General features: G+C 61.2%; 3 protein-coding genes across 3 annotated transcripts; 1 reads left to right on the top strand and 2 right to left on the bottom strand.

Moving 5' to 3' along the window:
• Positions 1-737: 737 nt before the first annotated feature.
• Positions 738-2,298, bottom strand: EDF1 (endothelial differentiation related factor 1). The gene is made up of 5 exons (XM_015831660.1): positions 2,133-2,298; positions 1,706-1,757; positions 1,408-1,568; positions 1,222-1,315; positions 738-1,008 (listed from the first exon to the last, which is right to left on the bottom strand). The coding sequence occupies exons 1-5, from the start codon at positions 2,208-2,210 to the stop codon at positions 947-949; spliced, it is 447 nt and encodes a 148-aa protein (XP_015687146.1). The 5' UTR covers positions 2,211-2,298; the 3' UTR covers positions 738-946.
• A 2,272-nt stretch (positions 2,299-4,570) lies between these two features.
• Positions 4,571-10,483, top strand: TRAF2 (TNF receptor associated factor 2). Its single transcript, XM_015831659.1, has 11 exons — positions 4,571-4,758; positions 5,499-5,577; positions 6,074-6,172; positions 7,818-7,979; positions 8,216-8,287; positions 8,659-8,733; positions 8,940-9,031; positions 9,101-9,299; positions 9,574-9,751; positions 9,899-10,047; positions 10,265-10,483. The coding sequence occupies exons 1-11, from the start codon at positions 4,571-4,573 to the stop codon at positions 10,481-10,483; spliced, it is 1,512 nt and encodes a 503-aa protein (XP_015687145.1).
• Positions 10,484-12,051: 1,568 nt separating this feature from the next.
• On the bottom strand, positions 12,052-16,801 carry FBXW5 (F-box and WD repeat domain containing 5). The gene is made up of 9 exons (XM_015831658.2): positions 16,790-16,801; positions 15,107-15,380; positions 14,711-14,868; positions 14,291-14,465; positions 13,879-14,027; positions 13,331-13,790; positions 12,913-13,060; positions 12,525-12,737; positions 12,052-12,329 (listed from the first exon to the last, which is right to left on the bottom strand). Exons 1-9 carry the CDS (start codon positions 16,799-16,801, stop codon positions 12,083-12,085), a joined length of 1,836 nt encoding a protein of 611 aa, XP_015687144.2. The 3' UTR covers positions 12,052-12,082.
• Positions 16,802-17,056: the final 255 nt, after the last annotated feature.

The following is a 17,056-nucleotide window of genomic DNA, read 5'->3' as shown; positions in this document are numbered from 1 at the left end:
CCCTTGGCTACCAGCTAAGGCCAGCCTGTCTCTCCCCTTGGCTTCCAGGACAGAATTATCCTACCCCGGATGGCTCCTAACCCAGCAGCATCCTAGGTCGGCCCCTGCCAGCCCCATCCGGCCTTGCAGCGGCCTCTGTTCCTCTGGAGAGGCAACCGGAGCCGTCCCTTCGGACTCCAAGGGGGCATCCTCGAGACTTGGGTTGAATCAGAGATAGCCAGATTGTTCACGAAGGTTGGCATGTTCAGTCTATGGCTACTCAAAAAGCATTTCAACGAGAAAGTTAAAATAAACCCACTCCCCATAGGAGTATCGCACCCAAGAACACTGGTTTAATCTCTTGTATGAACCCATTGGATTGCCATCCTCCTTACTCAGATGATTGTTGCTTTCAAGGGCCACAAATAGCTTAACCCCCCCCCCCCAAAAGCCTTTGGCGGCACCCATGCTGGAAAGAGGCTGGTGGGCGAGTGATGGGGATGTGTTTGCAGGTGAGCCCCCAGCGCAGCACTTTATTGAAAAGAGGCTTGGGCTTTTTTCCTCAAAACTTATCAGTTGGGGAAAAAATCTACAAAAGTCTTTAAAGAACAGCTGCCGGCGTGAAGGGCCACGAGGCAACCACGAGAGCCACTGACTGCTTTCCGCCCTCCCCACTGAGAGCCAAGCCTTGCTCCCCACCCCCTTCCAAGAAGCCCCGGCCGGCCCTTTGGGCACCCCAAGGATGACGACAACAACTTTCTCTCTTGCCCCTGGCAGATTCAGATGCTTTATTAGGATTTGGATACTTTGAAAAAGGAAGGCAGGAACGTCGGCGGTGAGCGGTTCGTTGATTCACAACAGGGTGGAGACTCTGGAGGCTTCAGCCTGGCAGAGATGCCCTGGCCGTGCTAGAGAGCGAGCGGCCAGGCGAGATCAGTCGGGGCAAACTGATTTCGAGGCTTTGTCCTCACTTCCCTTTGGGGCCCGGCTCGAGGGGCCTGCCAATGTCCCGCCCACGGAGCTTAAGGCCTGGGAAAGAGCAAAGGGGCAGGAAGAGACTCAGTCGGGGAGCCACGCTGCGCCCCCCCCCCCAGCAGCTGCCCCTGGCCGCCTATGGGGAGGCCCTGGGGAGCCTCTGCCCCGCAATGGGTGGCGGGCACCCCGTGCCGATGCCAAGACGGGCACGAACCGGGCATTTGGGCCGCAGCTCGGCTACCCACACGCCAGAAGGCTGGGACTCACCGATGGCCCTCTCGATCTTGCCCAGCACCTGGTTGTTGGGGATGGCCTTCCCGGACTCGTAGTCGGCGATGACCTGGGGCTTCTCGTTGATTTTCTGCAGAGGGAGAGCGGGGCAGATGCACGGGCAGACGCGGGGGGGACTCCCTCCTCCTCACCCGGCCCCCCGGCCCCCCCCCGGCCGCTTACCGTGGCCAGGTCCTTTTGGGTCAGCCCCTTGCCCTGCCGGCCCTGCTGGATCACCTTGCCCACCTCCAGCGGGACCCGGTCGTGGTGCAGCTCCTCGGTCTCCCGGTCCAGCTTGGCCGTGTTCTTGGTGATCGAGTGCTGCTTGTTCTGCCCTGCGGCCCCTGCGGGGGAAGGAGCAGCGGCGGCGGCGGCGGTTGGGGAAGCGGCCGGGGCTCGGAGGGGCGCCGGCCGGCCGGCCTGCCCGCCCCCCTCCCGGGAAGGAGCCGGAGCGGCCCGCTCGCCCGCCGGCGACACCTACACTTTTTGGAGGTCTCCACGTCTTCGCCTCGCCTCTGAGCCGTCAGCACCGCCTGAGGAGCAACGGGAGCGTTACCGGCCGGCCCCTCCGAGACTCCGCCAGGCGCCTTCCCTTCCCTTCCCTTCCCTGGCCGGCAGGGGCGGCCTGCGCACCGGGGGCGGGGCCGCGGCTCTCCGGCCCGGAGCAAGGGTCGAGCGAGGCGAGGCTCCTGTCCCAGGGCGGCAGCGCCTCCGCCGGGAAGCCCCCCCCTCCCCCCCCGCAGGCCGATCCCGCCCGGTCAGCCCCCGCGAGCGGAGCCCATGCAAATAAGGGCTCGGTGGGCGTGCCTCCCGATAGATTGACGTGGGCTCTGCGCAGGCACTCCTCCCACCGGGAGATGGGCGGGGATTGAAAAGGGTGCGCACGCGCGCTCCTGCCTACCCCTCACCTGCTTCGATTTGGCCTGGGCCGCGCTGGGGCCCTTCTTGCGCAGCACCGTTACCGTGTCCCAGTCGCTCTCCGCCATGGCGTCTCTGGTTCCTGCCGCCGCCTCTTCGCTGCTCAACCTCCGCAATAGGCCGTCCCTCTCCCCGTTCCCTCCCTCATCCCGTCCTTCCCTCTCGAGGGCGGAGCGAGGTGCACCCCCCATTGGGCTCTGCCGCTGCCACTCACGAACGAAACTTCAACGCGATAGGCTGACGAACAAGACAGCCCCTCGGTGGGGACTCACGACGTCACAATAACTGTCACGCCTCCACACCGTCTGTTTTGAAGTCCTTTAATAGATCAGCTCTTTTGTCGATCAAAGTTCCCCGTCCTAGGATTGGCTGAGAGAAGGGAGAGTTTTCTGCAAGACTGACCCTGAGAACTCTCCCAGAAGCCCCTCCGTTATAGGTTGCGTCTCAGGCCGTCCATGATGCTCTGCCGTACGATTGGCTGGAACGAGGTTCCCCCTCCTCTTAAGTGGGAGGTGCAGAAAGTGGTGATGGACCGCAGACTCCTAATCGGGAGCATGCGCAGAAGGCGTCTGTCTGGCCGGTCAATTTCTTAATCTTCGACGCGAATCCAGTTTTTCAGGGAAGCTTCGCTTCTTCGGGCGGATGCGCTGCCTGTCATCTCCCGCCACCACTCGGCGGACCGTCCCTGCAGGGATCGGACAAGGACGGCGTCCCAGGAGGAGAGCCAAGCGCCCCCTCGGCAACTCGGCTCTGTTCTCTCAGGGGGCCTCCCAAAGCCGCGATTTAAGCCGCAGCCCCCAGAAGGCAGATGGCCCTGCCGCTTGACCGTCGCGAACAACCGCGCGTCCCTTGGACGGAAAACGGCCGCTCCCCTCTGGGAACCGAGGCGAACTGGAGGCTCTTCCAGCGGAGGCAGCCGATGCCGCCCCCGGAGCGCCGCCGGCACCACCACCACCCTCGCCGAGGGACGCGGAGTCAGGAGCGCCTTCGCGCGCGTCGGACAAGTTCGCCGCCGCCACGCCCCCGCGCCAATAGCAACCGGGGGCGGGGCTTCCGAGTCGGCGGCGCACGGAGGAAGGCAAATGGCGGAAGCGTTGGGCGGGGCTTACGGGAACTTCCGGTCGGCGTTTGGGTGGCCGGACGCTGCTCCGGGTGAGTGCGGGGGGGGCACCGCCGGGGGGGGCGCAACGGGCTTCTCCGCGGGGGGCGGCCTTCCCGGGGCGGGCGGGGGTCTGGCGGGCCCTCCCTCCCTCTCTCCCTCCGCGGCGGAGGGGCGCCGGCCGTGCCCGCTTCTGCCTCCCCGGCGCCCCTCGGTCCTGCGGCGTCCCCCGCCCTGGCTCGGAGGGCCCCGCGGGGCGGCACGTGGCTCCCGGCGCCCGGAGGCCTTCCAGGGGCTTTCCAGAGCCGTCACGCCCGAGGCCGCAGCTCCTCCCCCCTGCCCGCCCGCCCGCCCGAAGGAGGCGCCGGGAGCCGCGGGCGGGGGATGGCCGTGGGGGGGGCGGATGTCCCAGTGCCCGCTGCGGATGGTTCCCCGACGGGCCCCCCAGATGCGCTGCCCCCCCGCCCGGCCCACCACTGGCTGCGGCTCCTCCGGCCGCGCCTTTCGGGGCTTGAGGCGGTAGAAGCGCGGAAAGGTGCCGTCCGGTCCCCGGTCACGACTCCGGCCGTAGGTAGGTGGGGGCAAGGTTGGCCCTTCCGAAGCCCCCGTCGCCGGGCAGCTCCCGAGCCCTCTGCCCTCCCTTTGCGGCACGAAGAAGCGGCTGTCCCGGCCGGGCGAAGCCTGCGGGGCTGCCTCCTCCTTCCCGCCGAGGCTCCGCTTCGCTCGGCTTTGGGCTCGGCCTTGAGACGGAGGGAAGGCGCGGAGGTGTCAGCCAGGGCGAGAGGAGAAATGGCCGGGGGACCCGGCTCGTGCAGGAAACCGTTTCTGCCCGCAGCAGAGAAGCCCCTTAAAAGGGGGAGGGGATGCCCAGAAAGTTGAGGGTTGGGGATGAGATCAGTTGGGGGCTTTGATGGCCACTTTTGCGGGAGAGGAGAAACCCGCCTCTTGCTGCTTTGAGTGAGGGTCCTCGGGGTACAGAACGGGGCAACAGCTTCTAAGAGGTGGGTGGGTTAAGCAAGCCTTAGCCGACCCGCCATTGCCGCTGCTGCAATCCTCCAGGCACAGTGGCAGGTTACCTCGCTATCCCAGCCTGGGGACCTGCTCGCAAGCTGCCGTGGGTGACGGATGCCAGCCTAGCAGAGGGCTGAGCTGCTTGAGCCAGTGGGGCTGGGGCTGCGGCTGCCCTTTGGAACCACCCTCTGCCCACTTGGGGTCCTAAAGTCACACCAGAAGGTTACTTTGATGTTAACTCCTAAGAGAAAGCGGTTTTTAACGTGGAGTTGTTTTTCCTTCCAGGGTTGTGAAGGCCACTCGAACAGGCTGGTTCACATGGCATCGGCCAACGCAACCCCTCCTGGCTCTTTGGAAATAAATCAGCCAGGGTTCCCCAAGGAGATTCTGGGCACTGAACTGGTGGGCAAGTACTTGTGTTCAGAGTGCCGGAACATTTTGCGGCGGCCGTTTCAAGCCCAGTGTGGTCATCGCTACTGCTCCTATTGCTTGAAGAAAATTCTAAGGTGTCTTTGGTTTGCTTTGCTGAGCATCACTCACCTATCCTTTGCTGATGGAGAAAGTGTGTTGGGTTTCAAATGCTCTCCCATGAGGACTAGCTTTGTTTGCAAAGATTGCCCTCTCCCCAAATTCCTTACTCCTTATCAAGAGCCCGAGGGGAACAGATTCCTTCCTTGGGTGATGGCTCAGCCGGCTTGGGCTCTTGACATTTTCCAGGTGGGAAAGATCTCTTAGGATCGCCCCACATGCAGTTCCGCCTGCTTAGTTCCAAACCAAATTCTCATCCTGGAAAGAAATTGCTACACTTTTTTCATTAACTCCCCACCTCCATCCCTCTGCAGAAAGGAAGGAAGAAAGCAGGTCAGCCAGGTAGCCAAACAGCAGCTGCTTAATGATACTCAGGATAGGCAACCTGACACCTGCCAGTTTGGGGATTATTCCTGTTGCTTCAGGAGTTGCAACCTGGAGGGCATTAGGTGTACGCCTCAGGATCAGACAGGGTGGCATGACTGAAAAGGAAGGGTGGGCCTTCCAGTCTATAAACCATTCTCCCTCGTGAGGGTGGCTCACAGCTGTGCAATCAGTTGGAGCCAAACAACAGAGACACGCCGAATGATGTCAGGGCAAAATGCACCTCCGTTCCTTGCTGAGGTGGCTCGTCTTGCTGGGGAAAGGCCTGCCCAGTTGGCTTGGGGGTGTCGCCAGAAGGTCCCTGGGTTCTCACGGTCTTCCTCTTCCCTGCCAGCTCAGGGCCCCAGAAGTGCGCAGCCTGCCTTCAAGAGGGGTTGTACGAAGAAGGTGCCTCGATCTTGGAAACCGGGGTGGTAAGTTCAGCCCCTCGAGTGGAGTTTTGTCCTGCTGTTCTTCCAGGCAGCCCAGGGCCAGTTCAGCTGGGTGAGATGGGGGCCTTGAAGTGAAGGGATAGCCCCCCCTCCCTCCGATTCCTCTTCCGAAGGCTTTCCATTGAGGCACTGAACGCAAATTATTTGCATTCTGAGGCCGCGGTCACAACTGGCCGGGGTCACAACCGGCCGGTCACGGGGACAGGCGTGGAGAAGGGGCGCCAAGAGAGCGGGAGCCACTCCTCCCTCCCTCTGCCGTAGGGTCAAGAAGGGTTTCAGTCCAGCCAGCTAGTCAGTTGGGGGAGCACCCCCGCCTTGCCCCCTCCCGGCAAAACTTTCCATTTGGGCTGGCTTGGACCTCAGGGGCCTCCTGTGGCCAACTCCCCCAGACAAGCTGTTGGTGCGGGGTTGGTGGGCCAGCCTTTTCCATTCCTTCTCAGCACCTTTGCACTTAACCCTTCCTTTTTTGCCCTTTGAGGCTTTCCCAGATAATGCAGCTCGGCGGGAAGTGGAGAGTCTCCCGGCCATCTGTCCCCACCAAGGTTGCACGTGGAAAGGGACCATAAAAGAATATGAGGTAAAGATCCCAGCAGGAAGCCTCAAGCAGCCCCTTCCTCTGTCTGAGCGGTGGGGGGGTGTCGATGGAAAAAGGGCGGGGGATTGGCCCTTCCTTGTCTCTGGAGGGTTGGGGGCTTTTACGAGACCTGTATGTGGGGTAGTGGCATCGAGCAGGACCTACCCGGGGGCACCACCCCCTGCTCCATGGGAACTTGGGGCACCCCGTCCCCTGTGCTCTGGGGCCGGAGAGTGCCTTCCGCGTGACCTTGGTGTTTGCTGCTTGTCCTTGTCCTCCCCAAGAGGGGGTTTCTTCCCCCCCCTCAGTGCTCAGGTCCAGAGTCTGTGTGGAGGCAGCCCTGGCTCTGAGGAGGCGGCGCCTGGGAAGGCCTGGGATGAATTCTGTGGAGAGGGGAAGGCCAAAGACTGAACCCCACCATCTCTCCCTGAAGAGAGGCCCCTCGTATCACCCCCCCCTCCTCTCTGCCTTGAACCACGTGGCACAGTGGAGACCGTGGAGCTGTGGATGGGCAAAGCCTTCTCCTGCCCCCCTTCCCATGGAGAACCGGAGGCTAAATCTGCCTGGACTGGCTCAGTTAGGCGCCTGTCTTGCTGGGTCTGCAGCTGGGATGGGCTGCGTGCTTTGAATGTCAGAGCTTCCAGCTTGGAAAGTCCCTGGCGGAAGCCTGCAGTGACACCCTCTGGAAAGTCCCTAAAATACTTGCTCGTTATTCAACCCCAGGGGAAGGGGCCTGCTGGCAGCGCCAGGAGAACAGCGGCTCTCCTCCCTGTCATCCGACACCAGCAAAGAGAAGAAGCTGCCCCCACCATTGACCGCCGGCTGCCTTCTGGCGCTGGTTTTACTTTCTCTTTGGGGTGGGGCGACAGTGCAGACTTGGCTCTGGAAAGCGAAAGTGCTTCCCTGCTATTTTCAACCCTTGAAGACTCTGGCCACAGAGAGCCTTAGTTGCTTCTCTGCTTCCAGATGTGCAGCTTTCTGGCTCGGCTGGATGTAGTTACTATCTCTCAGAGAAGGGCCTTCCCAAGATCTGAACTGGAGATCAAGAATTCCAGGTTGCAGGCCCTAACGGGGTGCAAATTGGCTTTCAGGACAGTTTTGACTTCAGTGGGAAGCTGGAGTATCCCAGCCAGGCAGGACACACACACACACACAGTTTGGGTCCGGTTCTTTGGAAGGTTCTTAATAAATTAGCCCTGCCGGAATACGCAGAGGACCACCCACCTCTTCACAATAGCCGGGTGCATGCTTCACCGCCAAACCTGCAGGGTTCCCATCCGAAACAGCAATGGGCATACCTCATCCCTGGCCTCCCTCCCAGTATGTTGGTTTTACAAACACAACAAATTATTGAGCTAATTGGAAAATAAATAAGAGCCAGCGAGAACAAGCTGTGTGGCCTCCAACAGATCCTCTCCATAGCCATCAGTCGATTACAGACGTTCTCTGGGCGCAGAGTCAGCACAGTGGGGCTTGCTGCCTCCCTCTGGGGTGAATTTCCAGGCTCAGCGGCCCCTCCCTCCCTTCAAGGGCAGCCATGCGGAAGGGCCCCCCTGCTTTCCTGAGCTGAGCTCCGGAGGGGGGCCTGGGTGGCGAGGGCCTTCCTTCGGCTGCTGGCTGGGCTAAGTGCCCGGACCTTTCGCTGCAGAGCTGCCACGAGGGGAGCTGCCCGGCCCTGCTGGTGGCCTGTCCGGCGTGCCAGGGCCTGGTCAGGCTGGGCGAGAAGGAGCAGCACGCCGAGCAGGAGTGTCCCGAGAGGAGCCTCAGATGCAAATATTGCCAAGCTCTTTTCCACTTCTCCGAAAACAAGGTACAGGCCCGAGCTACACCCCCCCCCCGCCCTCCCCCAAGGCCAAGGAGCCCCCCAGGCCTGTTGTTGCAGCAACACTCAAAAGCACCCCAGAGGTGCTGCCTTTTCCCTAGGCAGTTTACAGCTCTGCCTTCCTTCCTTCCAGCCAGGCCCCCAAGTGCCAGCTGTGGAAGGCCAGCACTGTCCTCGGAGAAGTGGGGCAGAACGTGGGCTAACCTGCAGCTTTTGTTTTCTAGGCCCACGAGGCAGTGTGCCCCAAATTTCCTCTGGCCTGTGAGGGCTGCGGAAAGAAGATCCCACGGGAGAAGGTCAGCAGTGCTCAAAGCCCTTGGCTTTAGCGCCCCAACAAGGCCCCCAAGTCTTCTGAGGAACCGCCCCAGAAGTGCCCATGGGCCACGCACCTTTCTCCCCCGTGGCCGGACAGGGCAGTGACCTTGGCCAACCCGAGCGGCCCCCTCCCTCCACCGGCAGAGGACGCCAGGAGGTTGCCTGGTGTCGGGTCAGGCTCTGGAGTAAAGAAGGCAACCGGCCGTTGCTTTTGGGATGGTCCCCCGTCACCCCTCGCATTACGGTCAGGGAAGTCCCGGCCAAGGTGGGGCAGAAACAGGGCCTTCCGGTGGGTGAGGGGAATGTGCCTCCTCCCCCTCCTCCTTTTGAAGCTTCTCTCTCTCTTCTGCAGTTTCTGGACCACGTCAAGAGCTGCAGCAAATGCCGAGCCCCCTGCAGATTCCAGCCGGTCGGCTGCACCCACCTGGTATGGCTGCTTTGGGCTTCAGAGCGGAGGAGGAGGCCCAAAACCAATTTTGGGGGGAGGCTGGCCCTAGAGCAGCCCCTCTGGTGCCCCTTGGACAGCATGTCCCTGTGTCCTGGCCCAGCCCTTGGCGTCCCCCCCCCCAGCCCAACCCCACAGAGCCGTCTTGCTCCGCCTGACCCGCCTGCTCCTTCTGGGCTCCTTCACAGATGGAGAACGAGAAGCTTCCCGAGCACGAGAGGAGCCACCTGGGCGAGCACCTCTACATGCTGCTGAGCTTCGTGTTGAGCTTGGGCTCTGCGTCCAGCAAGCTGGAGCCCCTGCTGGACTGCCTCTCGGCGGAGGCCGGCTGTGCCCTGGCGGGGGGCAGGCCCCTGGCCCCAGAGGCAGAGCTGCCCGGCTCCTTGGGACTCCTGGGAAAGTGCGAGGCCCTGGAGAGGAAGACGGTCACTTTCGAGAACATCGTGTGTGTGCTGAACCGGGAGGTAGAAAAGGTGTCGCTCGTGGCCGAAGCCGCCAGCCGGCAGCATCGGCTTGACCAGGAGAAGATCGAGGCCCTGAGCACCAAGGTGGGACGGGGGTTCGTGGCTCCCTGGTGGGACGGCCCAGGTGCGAGAGGTGCAGGGGGGGTGCGTTCAGAGTGGGGCTTGGTGTCTTCCGCAGCTCCAGTCCCACGTCCTGGCCTGGGGGAAGCAGAAGGGGAAGGGTGGTGGTGGTGGCATGGTTCCCTGTGCCTGGATTCAGCTTCAGCACTTTGGGACCACAGGGCTTTTCACGCCCCCCCCCCCCCCCGCAAGGCTCTCGACTGTCACTGTGAGCGCGTGTTGTGCCCTCCTGGCCCAGGTGCGGCAGCTGGAGAGGAGCATTGCCATGAAGGACCTGGCCCTGGCCGAGATGGAGCACACCATCCAGGAGATGGAGGCGGCCTCCTATGACGGCGTCTTCATCTGGAAGATTGCAGACTTCGCCAGGAAGCGGCAGGAGGCAGTCGCGGGGCGCTCTCCGGCCATCTTCTCCTCAGGTAGGGAAAGCCACTGCTGGGAACATCCAGGGGGAGGGGGCGGTGCAGTCCGGAGGGCAGGGCAAGCTGAAGGAAGCTGTGCCAGTGTCCCCCACGGCTTCCTCCCCAACCGTCTCCTACTTCCGTCCTTCTGCACTGCTTGGCCAGCCTTCTACACCAGCAAGTACGGCTACAAGATGTGCCTGCGGATCTACCTCAATGGGGATGGCACCGGGCGGGGCACCCACCTGTCTCTCTTCTTCGTGGTGATGAAAGGGCCCAACGACCCCCTGCTGCGGTGGCCTTTCAACCAGAAGGTAGGGCCGTGGCGGGCCCAAGGGGGGAAGAGGCAGCTGGGCCTGCAGAAGGGGGGAGAGCGCGCTTGGAGGGGGTCCTTGGCTTCACAGAGCAGCCTTTCCTGCCCCAGTGAGTGAGCCAGATGCCTTGGCACCCTCTGGGGTTTCGCAAGGGCACAGGTCAAGAGGGGCCCAGAGATTTGGGAGGCTATGGCCAGGCTTCCTGTCTCCCCCGTAGGTCACCCTGATGCTTCTGGACCAGAACAACCGCGAACACGTCATTGACGCCTTCCGGCCCGACGTCACCTCCTCCTCCTTCCAGCGGCCCATCAGCGATATGAACATTGCCAGCGGCTGCCCGCTCTTCTGCCCCATCGCCAAGATGGAGTCCAAGAACTCCTACGTGCGTGACGACACCATCTTCATTAAAGCCATTGTAGACCTCACGGGCCTTTAACGCCTTGCCCGCTGGGCCCTCGGAGCACGGGACTGTGTGGCCTCCTGGGCAACGAGGGCCTGGCGGACCTTCTCTTAGCCTTGGACTACCCCCTGGCCACGGGGAGGTGGCTTTGAAAGCCAGGTGGGTCCTGAAGGAGAGGCCTTTCCTGGTGGCCCCAACACGCTCGGGGGCTCCTCCCCTGCCCTGGATTGCTGTTGGTGGATTGGGAGGGGGTGGCTGCTGGCTAGGCCAGAAAGGGAACCGAGTGGCTGGACACCCAAAGGAAGGTCCAGCAGCTGTTCTGGGCAGTCTGGCAGAGCCCGTGGAGGGGACTTTCAGAGGCTGCTGACAGCTGACCTGCTCCTGGCCAGCCTGCTTGCACTGCCAGGCAATCCCCCCCTCCCCACCTGATCAGGTTCTCTGGGCATGGAGGCCCGGCAGCTGCCAGGGAAGACGCTCCAGCAGAGGTTGAGAAGGGACGGTTCATGAGCAGAGGTGCGCTGGCGGCGGGGGGGGGGGCTTCCACTGGAGCTCGCAACAAAAGAGCCCTGGGAAATCGCTCCTCTCTCTCCTCCACTGGCGAGGGGGGGGGGCTACTCTGAGGAGAAGCAAGGTCTCCCAGGAGGTTTGAGGCTATCAGGGCAGATTTTGATTGTCCTGCTGAAATGCTCTTGTCTGGGCAAACGAGGACGCTGAATAAAACATTGTAGAGGCGAGCCCCGTTTTGCTCTTCTTTGGGGTGGGGGGGGCTAGGCTCCTCTGAAAGCTGGGTTGCCTGGCGGCAAGCCAAGGAAGGTTTGCCCCACAGCCCAAGGATCATCCCACTGGAGAGCAACCCCAGGGCCTCCGTTCCCTTGCCATCTGCTGCCTCACATCCGCCACAGAAGTGGGCCTCGTTCATGGCCACTGGGGGGGGGGACCTAAGGGGGCGCTCGTGGATGACAAAGATGCTCAATGCAAGAGCAAGTCAAGCAAAGTTTATTAAGACCAAGCCAGGCCGCACTGGGTGGCCAAGGTTGGCGGGGCATTGAAGCTGCCCACCCCCTCAAAGTGCACATTCTTGAGCAGCCACACAAACATTTTTCTTTCTGCTTCAGAAAAGAAACACCAGTCGTCCTTCGCAGCTTATATTCCCCCTCCCCAAAAGAAAATGTTTTACAGGGAACGTGAAAGAACTCCCAGAGCTGGAGGGCACACGTGCTCCGTCCAGGGCCTGGCAGGCTGCAGGTCCAAACATTTTCAGAGCCAGCCTCCCTGCCACCCGGGTCAACCAGAGCAGAGGCACTGAAGTGGCCAGCTGTGTTTCTCACCTGCTTTTTCTCTTACCTCCCTGCCGAGCAGAGACTCAGCAGGACCAGCACAGGTTTCCTGGCTCCATTCGTGGCTGTCCAAAGCCCAGAAGCCACATCGGGGTGGCAGCATCCTACAGAACTATGCCAGCCTGCAAGCAGGTGGTCTCCTCCAAAAGGACCTTGGACAGCACCCACCAGCCTGCAGCTGCGTCCTCAAATGGCAATTCTTCCAGGCCTCACCCAAGCAGTGAAGGTCAGTGGGCCAGGCCAGAGTCGCAGGGGATGACACACACACACACACGGCCTGAAGCAAGCCCTGCCCGGCTCACGTTCTCTGCTTCGTGGCCCAGGAGAAGAGACGTCCACGAAGCCGGGGCTTCTCTGTGTGAAGGACCCGCACGGCGCAGGGAGAACGCCACACTTTAATGGTGCTGTCCGCACAGGCTGTCAGGAGGAGCTCCTGCTCCACAGGGCTGAAGGCCACCGAGTTCACCACGTCGTCGTGCCGCAGCTTGGCTAAGCAGATGTCGTAGTGCCGGTCCCAGATGTATCCGTGGCGATCCTCCGCCCCACTGCATGGGAGGAGGAGACACGTGGGTGACCATCAGCCAAAGCCAGAAGAGAAGCTCTAGGTACATGACGGCCGCCCACTGCACAATGCCTCAAGGGGCTATCCCTCCAAGAGGCGCAACGGGACCTGGAAGCCTCATAAACATCTGGGCTGCCCCCTTTGCTAAGGAGCCTTCGCTGGGCAGGGCCAGGCTCACCTGGCCACGAAGTCCCTGCTGACATCAAGAAAAATGAAGTTAAACTCTTCGCTGGGGGTGAAGGCCCGGTGTGCCCGCAATGCCCGCTTGGCCTCCTTCATGGTCTTGAGGTCCAGCACACGCAGCTCAATCTCCTCGGCGATGGGGGGCGGCTGCAAAGGATCGGAAATGACGCAGCCCTCGGGCCAAGCGCGGCTGTTGACGTACAAGTACCTGGAGAGGGCAGAGAGAGAGGGGGGCGGTTCCGCTGGCCTCGTGGAGGGTGAGTCTGCAACACAGCCAGCCCTCCACCGGTCCCTACACAAGCCTGTAGTCGCCTAGCCCCCACCACCACCATCGTATCACCCGTTCTCCAACCCAGCCCATCATCATTGGCAGTGTTGCCTACCTGTGGTCTGGGGAGAGGCCCATGCCAATGATATGCCCGTGAATATCAATGACGTGATCCAGCGAATCGAAAAATCTGTCCGAATTCCTCTCTTCCCCCAGAACAGGCCCGGCGGTGGTCATTTGATGGGGAAGGATCTGCTTAATTCCTTGAGGGAAAACGAGGAGGGAGGAGGCAACTTGCCAGCTCGCCCGTGTCTCACAGGGTGATACCAAACCTCTTTGGACGCCTCCGCCCGGACCGAGAGTATTGGACAACCTCGCCAGGCATCGGGCCTCCAAAGGGAGGCAGCCAGACATCTCGGCAAAGCTCTTCCCGTTGCTCATCCCCAGGCCCTGGTCGACAATCCCTGAGCGTTTGAGGTTTCACAGTCTGCAACAGCCCTTCAGCCGCCATTTCTTCCACCCAGGTCCCTTACCAATCTGGTGAGGTGAGTAGGTGAGGCAGCCGGTGCTGAAGACCAAGTATTTCTTGTTCCCACCCTGCAGGGAGAGCAGGTTGGGCTCCGGGGGCTTCGTGCGGTTCCGGGCCAGGAGTCGGGCCACTTTCGTCTCCATCTCCATCTCCGTCATGATTGGCCGGACGCGTCCCGCCATGACGTCACTCAGGAAGCGGTCCAACCCATCTTCAGTCCCCGCCTCCCCTTCAGCCGCTGGGAAACGCCTCGGCTGGACCCTCTCCTCCGTCTCCTCGGGGGGGCACTCCTGGCAGGGAGAAGCAGGGCTCTCCTCTCCCCCCTGCTCTCCGGGACTCGTCAGCTCCTCAGCAGAGCTGTAGCGGCTGCAGTCCACCACCATCACTGTCCGGACGGTGCTGGCGTTCAGGTTCTGGATTTTGAAGAGCCGTTTCACCACGTTGACGTTCTCAGACTCGACGCCCTACGAGTGAAGAAGCAAGCAGAGTCAGGCAGCTGAGGCTGGAGCTTCCCCCCCCCCCCCGTGACCCCAGGGGACAGCCTCAGTTCACCTGGAAGGCATTGTTCAGCCACAACACGGAACAGGAAGTGAGGAACCCGATCCGGTGCAGGTTGCTGGAAATCAGGTTGGTCTCGTTCAGCCAGCAGCCAAACACGTCGTAGGGCTTGTTGCGGACGCGGGAGAGGAGTTCGAAGTTCTCTAAAAGAAGAACGGCAGCGGCTGAAAAGGTCTCCTTGCTCCAGGGAGAGGAGGGGTTCTCGATCCGGAGGGACAGGAGACCCTCCGCCCGTCTCTCCCTACGCAGCAGCAGCACCTGGGATCCCCCAGAGGGCCCCCAGGAAGGAGCCTCTTGACGGCTACCCGGCCCCATCCAGTCGTCCTCCGCAGCTGCTCGCTGGCTCTGGCCTGGGGGGCGTCTGGGCTCTCCAAGGTCTCGCTGGGCGCCCTGCAGGTCTCCTTACCCAGGCCGATGACTGCGATCTCCCCAGACAAGGAGCTCCGGGGGCCCATAAAGACTCCGGACACCAAGAGGAGAGAGTCGTCTGCGTTGAACTGGGAGAACTGAGTGTAGCTCCAGTTGTATTTCTTCATGCTGGTGCTATGCAGCAGTGAGATCTGGCGATCATTGTTCCAGATCTGCAGCCAGGGAGGAGAAGGGCCAGGGCCGTCGGGTGGGTGGGTGGCTCCAAGGACCCCGGCCCAGACCCCCCCACACACAAACCGGGGCTTTTGGGGCCTTGCCCAGCAACCTTCAGCTGCATCACCAGAGAGACCTAACAACACTGCCTTCCCAACCGGTCTGGCACAGCCACAACTACTTTCCCCCCCCCGGGCTTCGTGGGACCCGCCCCCCACCCCCCGGAGTGGGGCGTCCCCCCGACCTTGACCGTGCAGTCCTTGGAGCAGGAGGCGAAGCGGAGGCCGCTGTGGGAGAAACTGAGGTGCAGCACCGGCTCCGCGTGCTCCCGCAGGCTCTGCACCTCCAGGCGGGGGACGGCGTCGCAGAGCCGACGGAACTCCCCGAACCAGGAGGCGGCGGCTGGAGCGGAAAAGGAGGCCGGTTCACGCAGCCCCCCAAGGCGGGTCCCGAGGCCGCCTTGCGCTGGCCCGGCCGGCAGCAAAGGCAGGGCGGGCAAACGCTCGCCGCGACCCCCCCCCGGCCGCCCCCTCCCCTCGCGGGATTTCGGTCCCTTTGCCCCCGCCGGCTCCCCCGGCCCCCTCCCTCCCGCCCTCCCTCCCGGTGTGGGGCGGGGCTTCGGCGGTGGTCCCCCGCCCACCTGGGTGCCGCGGGACGTGGCGGGCGACGCCGTAGTGCCGGTAGAAGAGCCGCTTCCAGAGCACCTCGTCGCGGGCCACGCGGCGCCACTGCCGGCACACCCGCCCCGCGGCCAGCAGGTCCGGCGGCCGCAGGTGGCGGAAGATCTCGAAGAGGAGGCAGTCCGGGAGCATGGCCGCCCCGAGCAGGGAGGCTCCCGCCGAGAGCGGCCCCTTCCCGGCCGCGCGCTTCCTTCCTGCCTTCCTTCCTTCCGGCGGGCCCCGGCCCGAGCGCGCCTACGGAAGCCGGCAGGGCGACGCGCCTCTCCGGCGTCCTCCCTGGGCTCCGCTGTGGCCAGGCTCGACGAGCGGAGCCCGGAGTGGGCCACGCCTCCTCGGCCAGCAGAGGGCGCGCAGGCGCGCGTAGAGGAGCGGCGGGAGGGGGCGGCTAGAGCGGGCGGGCGGGCAGAAGAATTCTGGGAGTTGAAGTGCAGACTTTGTTGAAGTTGCGGGGCCTGTCGGGGAGGTGAGCGGGGTGGGGCTGCGGGCGGGTCCCAGACTCTGGGAGCAGAAGCGGGTCTCCAAGGGCGCCACGAGAGAGCGGGCAGACTTGGGCCATGCCAGCCCTGATGCCTGGCAAGCAGCGCTGGAGAGGCCCCGTTTGGAATATTATTATTATTATTAGAAGCCTCGTTATTAATATTAATACCGCAGCAAGAGGCGCAGGGGCTGCAACACAGGCACAGAAGAAGGAAACCTGCTTCAAAAGCCTTAAACTGACATAAAAGGCCTATGATGACTGCAATGCTAAAGGACAGAAAACAGTGCCCTCCTGTGGTCAAGACCGGAATAGCAGCGACACAAGGAAAAACCTTGCCCCAAAGAGGGCAAAAAAGTCAGGCTTTCCCAAGATGAGAAAGACAACATTGGCTATTTTGTGGGGAAAGTCCTCAGAATGCAGCCTTACGTCGACCTAACTCTATTCTAATCCCAAAATTGGTCAAACCTCAGGCCTTAGTCTTTCCTTACCCAAAGAGGGCAAAAAAGTCAGTCCTTCCAAGATAGAAAAGGCTGTCTTGCTCACTTTTGGTGCAAAGTCATAGAATGCTTGATTCCAATGACATCATCCCCAAAGAGGACGACGTCATCCTTTCTTTCTAGGGAAAGCCTGGCCTTTGGGGCCTCTTTGACTGACAGAGTGCTAGGGCGACGTAATGCTGCATTCTGATGACTTTGCCCACAAAATGACCAACACAGTTTGCGATATGTTGGGAAAGCATGACTTTTTTGCCCTCTTTGGGGTAAGGATTATTTCCTTGTGTGGCTGCTATTCCTGCCTTGTCCGCTGGAGGGAACTGCTTTCTCTCCGATAGCATTAGCACTGAAGCCATCATAGGCCTTTTTAACTCGATTTAAGGGTTTTGAAGCACGTTTCCTTCTTCTGTGCCTGTTCTGCACCCCTTGGGCCTCCCGTTGCTCTATTATGATTAATATCAAGGCTTCTAATAATGTAGATGGAGAATAATAATTTTAAAATCATATTGAAAAGGTTTTTCCTAATAGATTTTAGCCTATATTGCTCTATGTGTCTGTGTTAAGATACACAGACACATAGAGCAATATAGGCTAAGATCTATTAGGAAAACCCCAATAGATCTTAGCCTAGATGACTGTATGCAACTGTGTTAATGTACACAGGCACATACAGTAATAGGCATATTCCCTAATATATGGTTTATGTTTATATATCTACATATTACCATATATTAAGGTGTATACCATACTAAGGTTACCAGCTCTAGCCCTGCAAAAGAAAAAAAACCACTAGAGGGCAGCAAATTACATTTGGCACCATCTAGTGGCCTTGCATCTTTTTGCAGCCCAGATCTGGTAAGCTTAGAGCAGTCTTTTTCAAACTTGGCCATTTTAAGGTGGATGGCTTTCAACTCCCAGAATCAGGGCTTTTTTTCAGC

The sequence above is a fragment of the Protobothrops mucrosquamatus genome, unplaced genomic scaffold, assembly GCF_001527695.2.
Source record: "Protobothrops mucrosquamatus isolate PMUCROS unplaced genomic scaffold, P.Mucros_1.0 scaffold_270, whole genome shotgun sequence".
Lineage (NCBI taxonomy): Eukaryota > Metazoa > Chordata > Lepidosauria > Squamata > Viperidae > Protobothrops > Protobothrops mucrosquamatus.
This window is presented reverse-complemented; position numbering and strand designations above follow the sequence as displayed.

What these genes read in the sequence shown, in the direction of transcription:
- EDF1 (XM_015831660.1), bottom strand. Translation starts at nt 2,210, where the DNA reads ATGGCGGAGAGCGACTGGGACACGGTAACGGTGCTGCGCAAGAAGGGC. An exon ending in CCCAGGCCAAATCGAAGCAG is followed by an intron (nt 1,758 to 2,132) that starts GTGAGGGGTAGG and finishes GTTGCTCCTCAG; the next exon opens with GCGGTGCTGACGGCTCAGAG. An exon ending in CAAGATCGAGAGGGCCATCG is followed by an intron (nt 1,009 to 1,221) that starts GTGAGTCCCAGC and finishes GCTCTTTCCCAG; the next exon opens with GCCTTAAGCTCCGTGGGCGG.
- TRAF2 (XM_015831659.1), top strand. Translation starts at nt 4,571, where the DNA reads ATGGCATCGGCCAACGCAACCCCTCCTGGCTCTTTGGAAATAAATCAG. An exon ending in CGGTCGGCTGCACCCACCTG is followed by an intron (nt 8,734 to 8,939) that starts GTATGGCTGCTT and finishes GCTCCTTCACAG; the next exon opens with ATGGAGAACGAGAAGCTTCC. An exon ending in TCGAGGCCCTGAGCACCAAG is followed by an intron (nt 9,300 to 9,573) that starts GTGGGACGGGGG and finishes CTCCTGGCCCAG; the next exon opens with GTGCGGCAGCTGGAGAGGAG.
- FBXW5 (XM_015831658.2), bottom strand. An exon ending in GATCGCAGTCATCGGCCTGG is followed by an intron (nt 14,028 to 14,290) that starts GTAAGGAGACCT and finishes TTCTTCTTTTAG; the next exon opens with AGAACTTCGAACTCCTCTCC. An exon ending in GGCCTCTCCCCAGACCACAG is followed by an intron (nt 12,738 to 12,912) that starts GTAGGCAACACT and finishes TGCCCTCTCCAG; the next exon opens with GTACTTGTACGTCAACAGCC.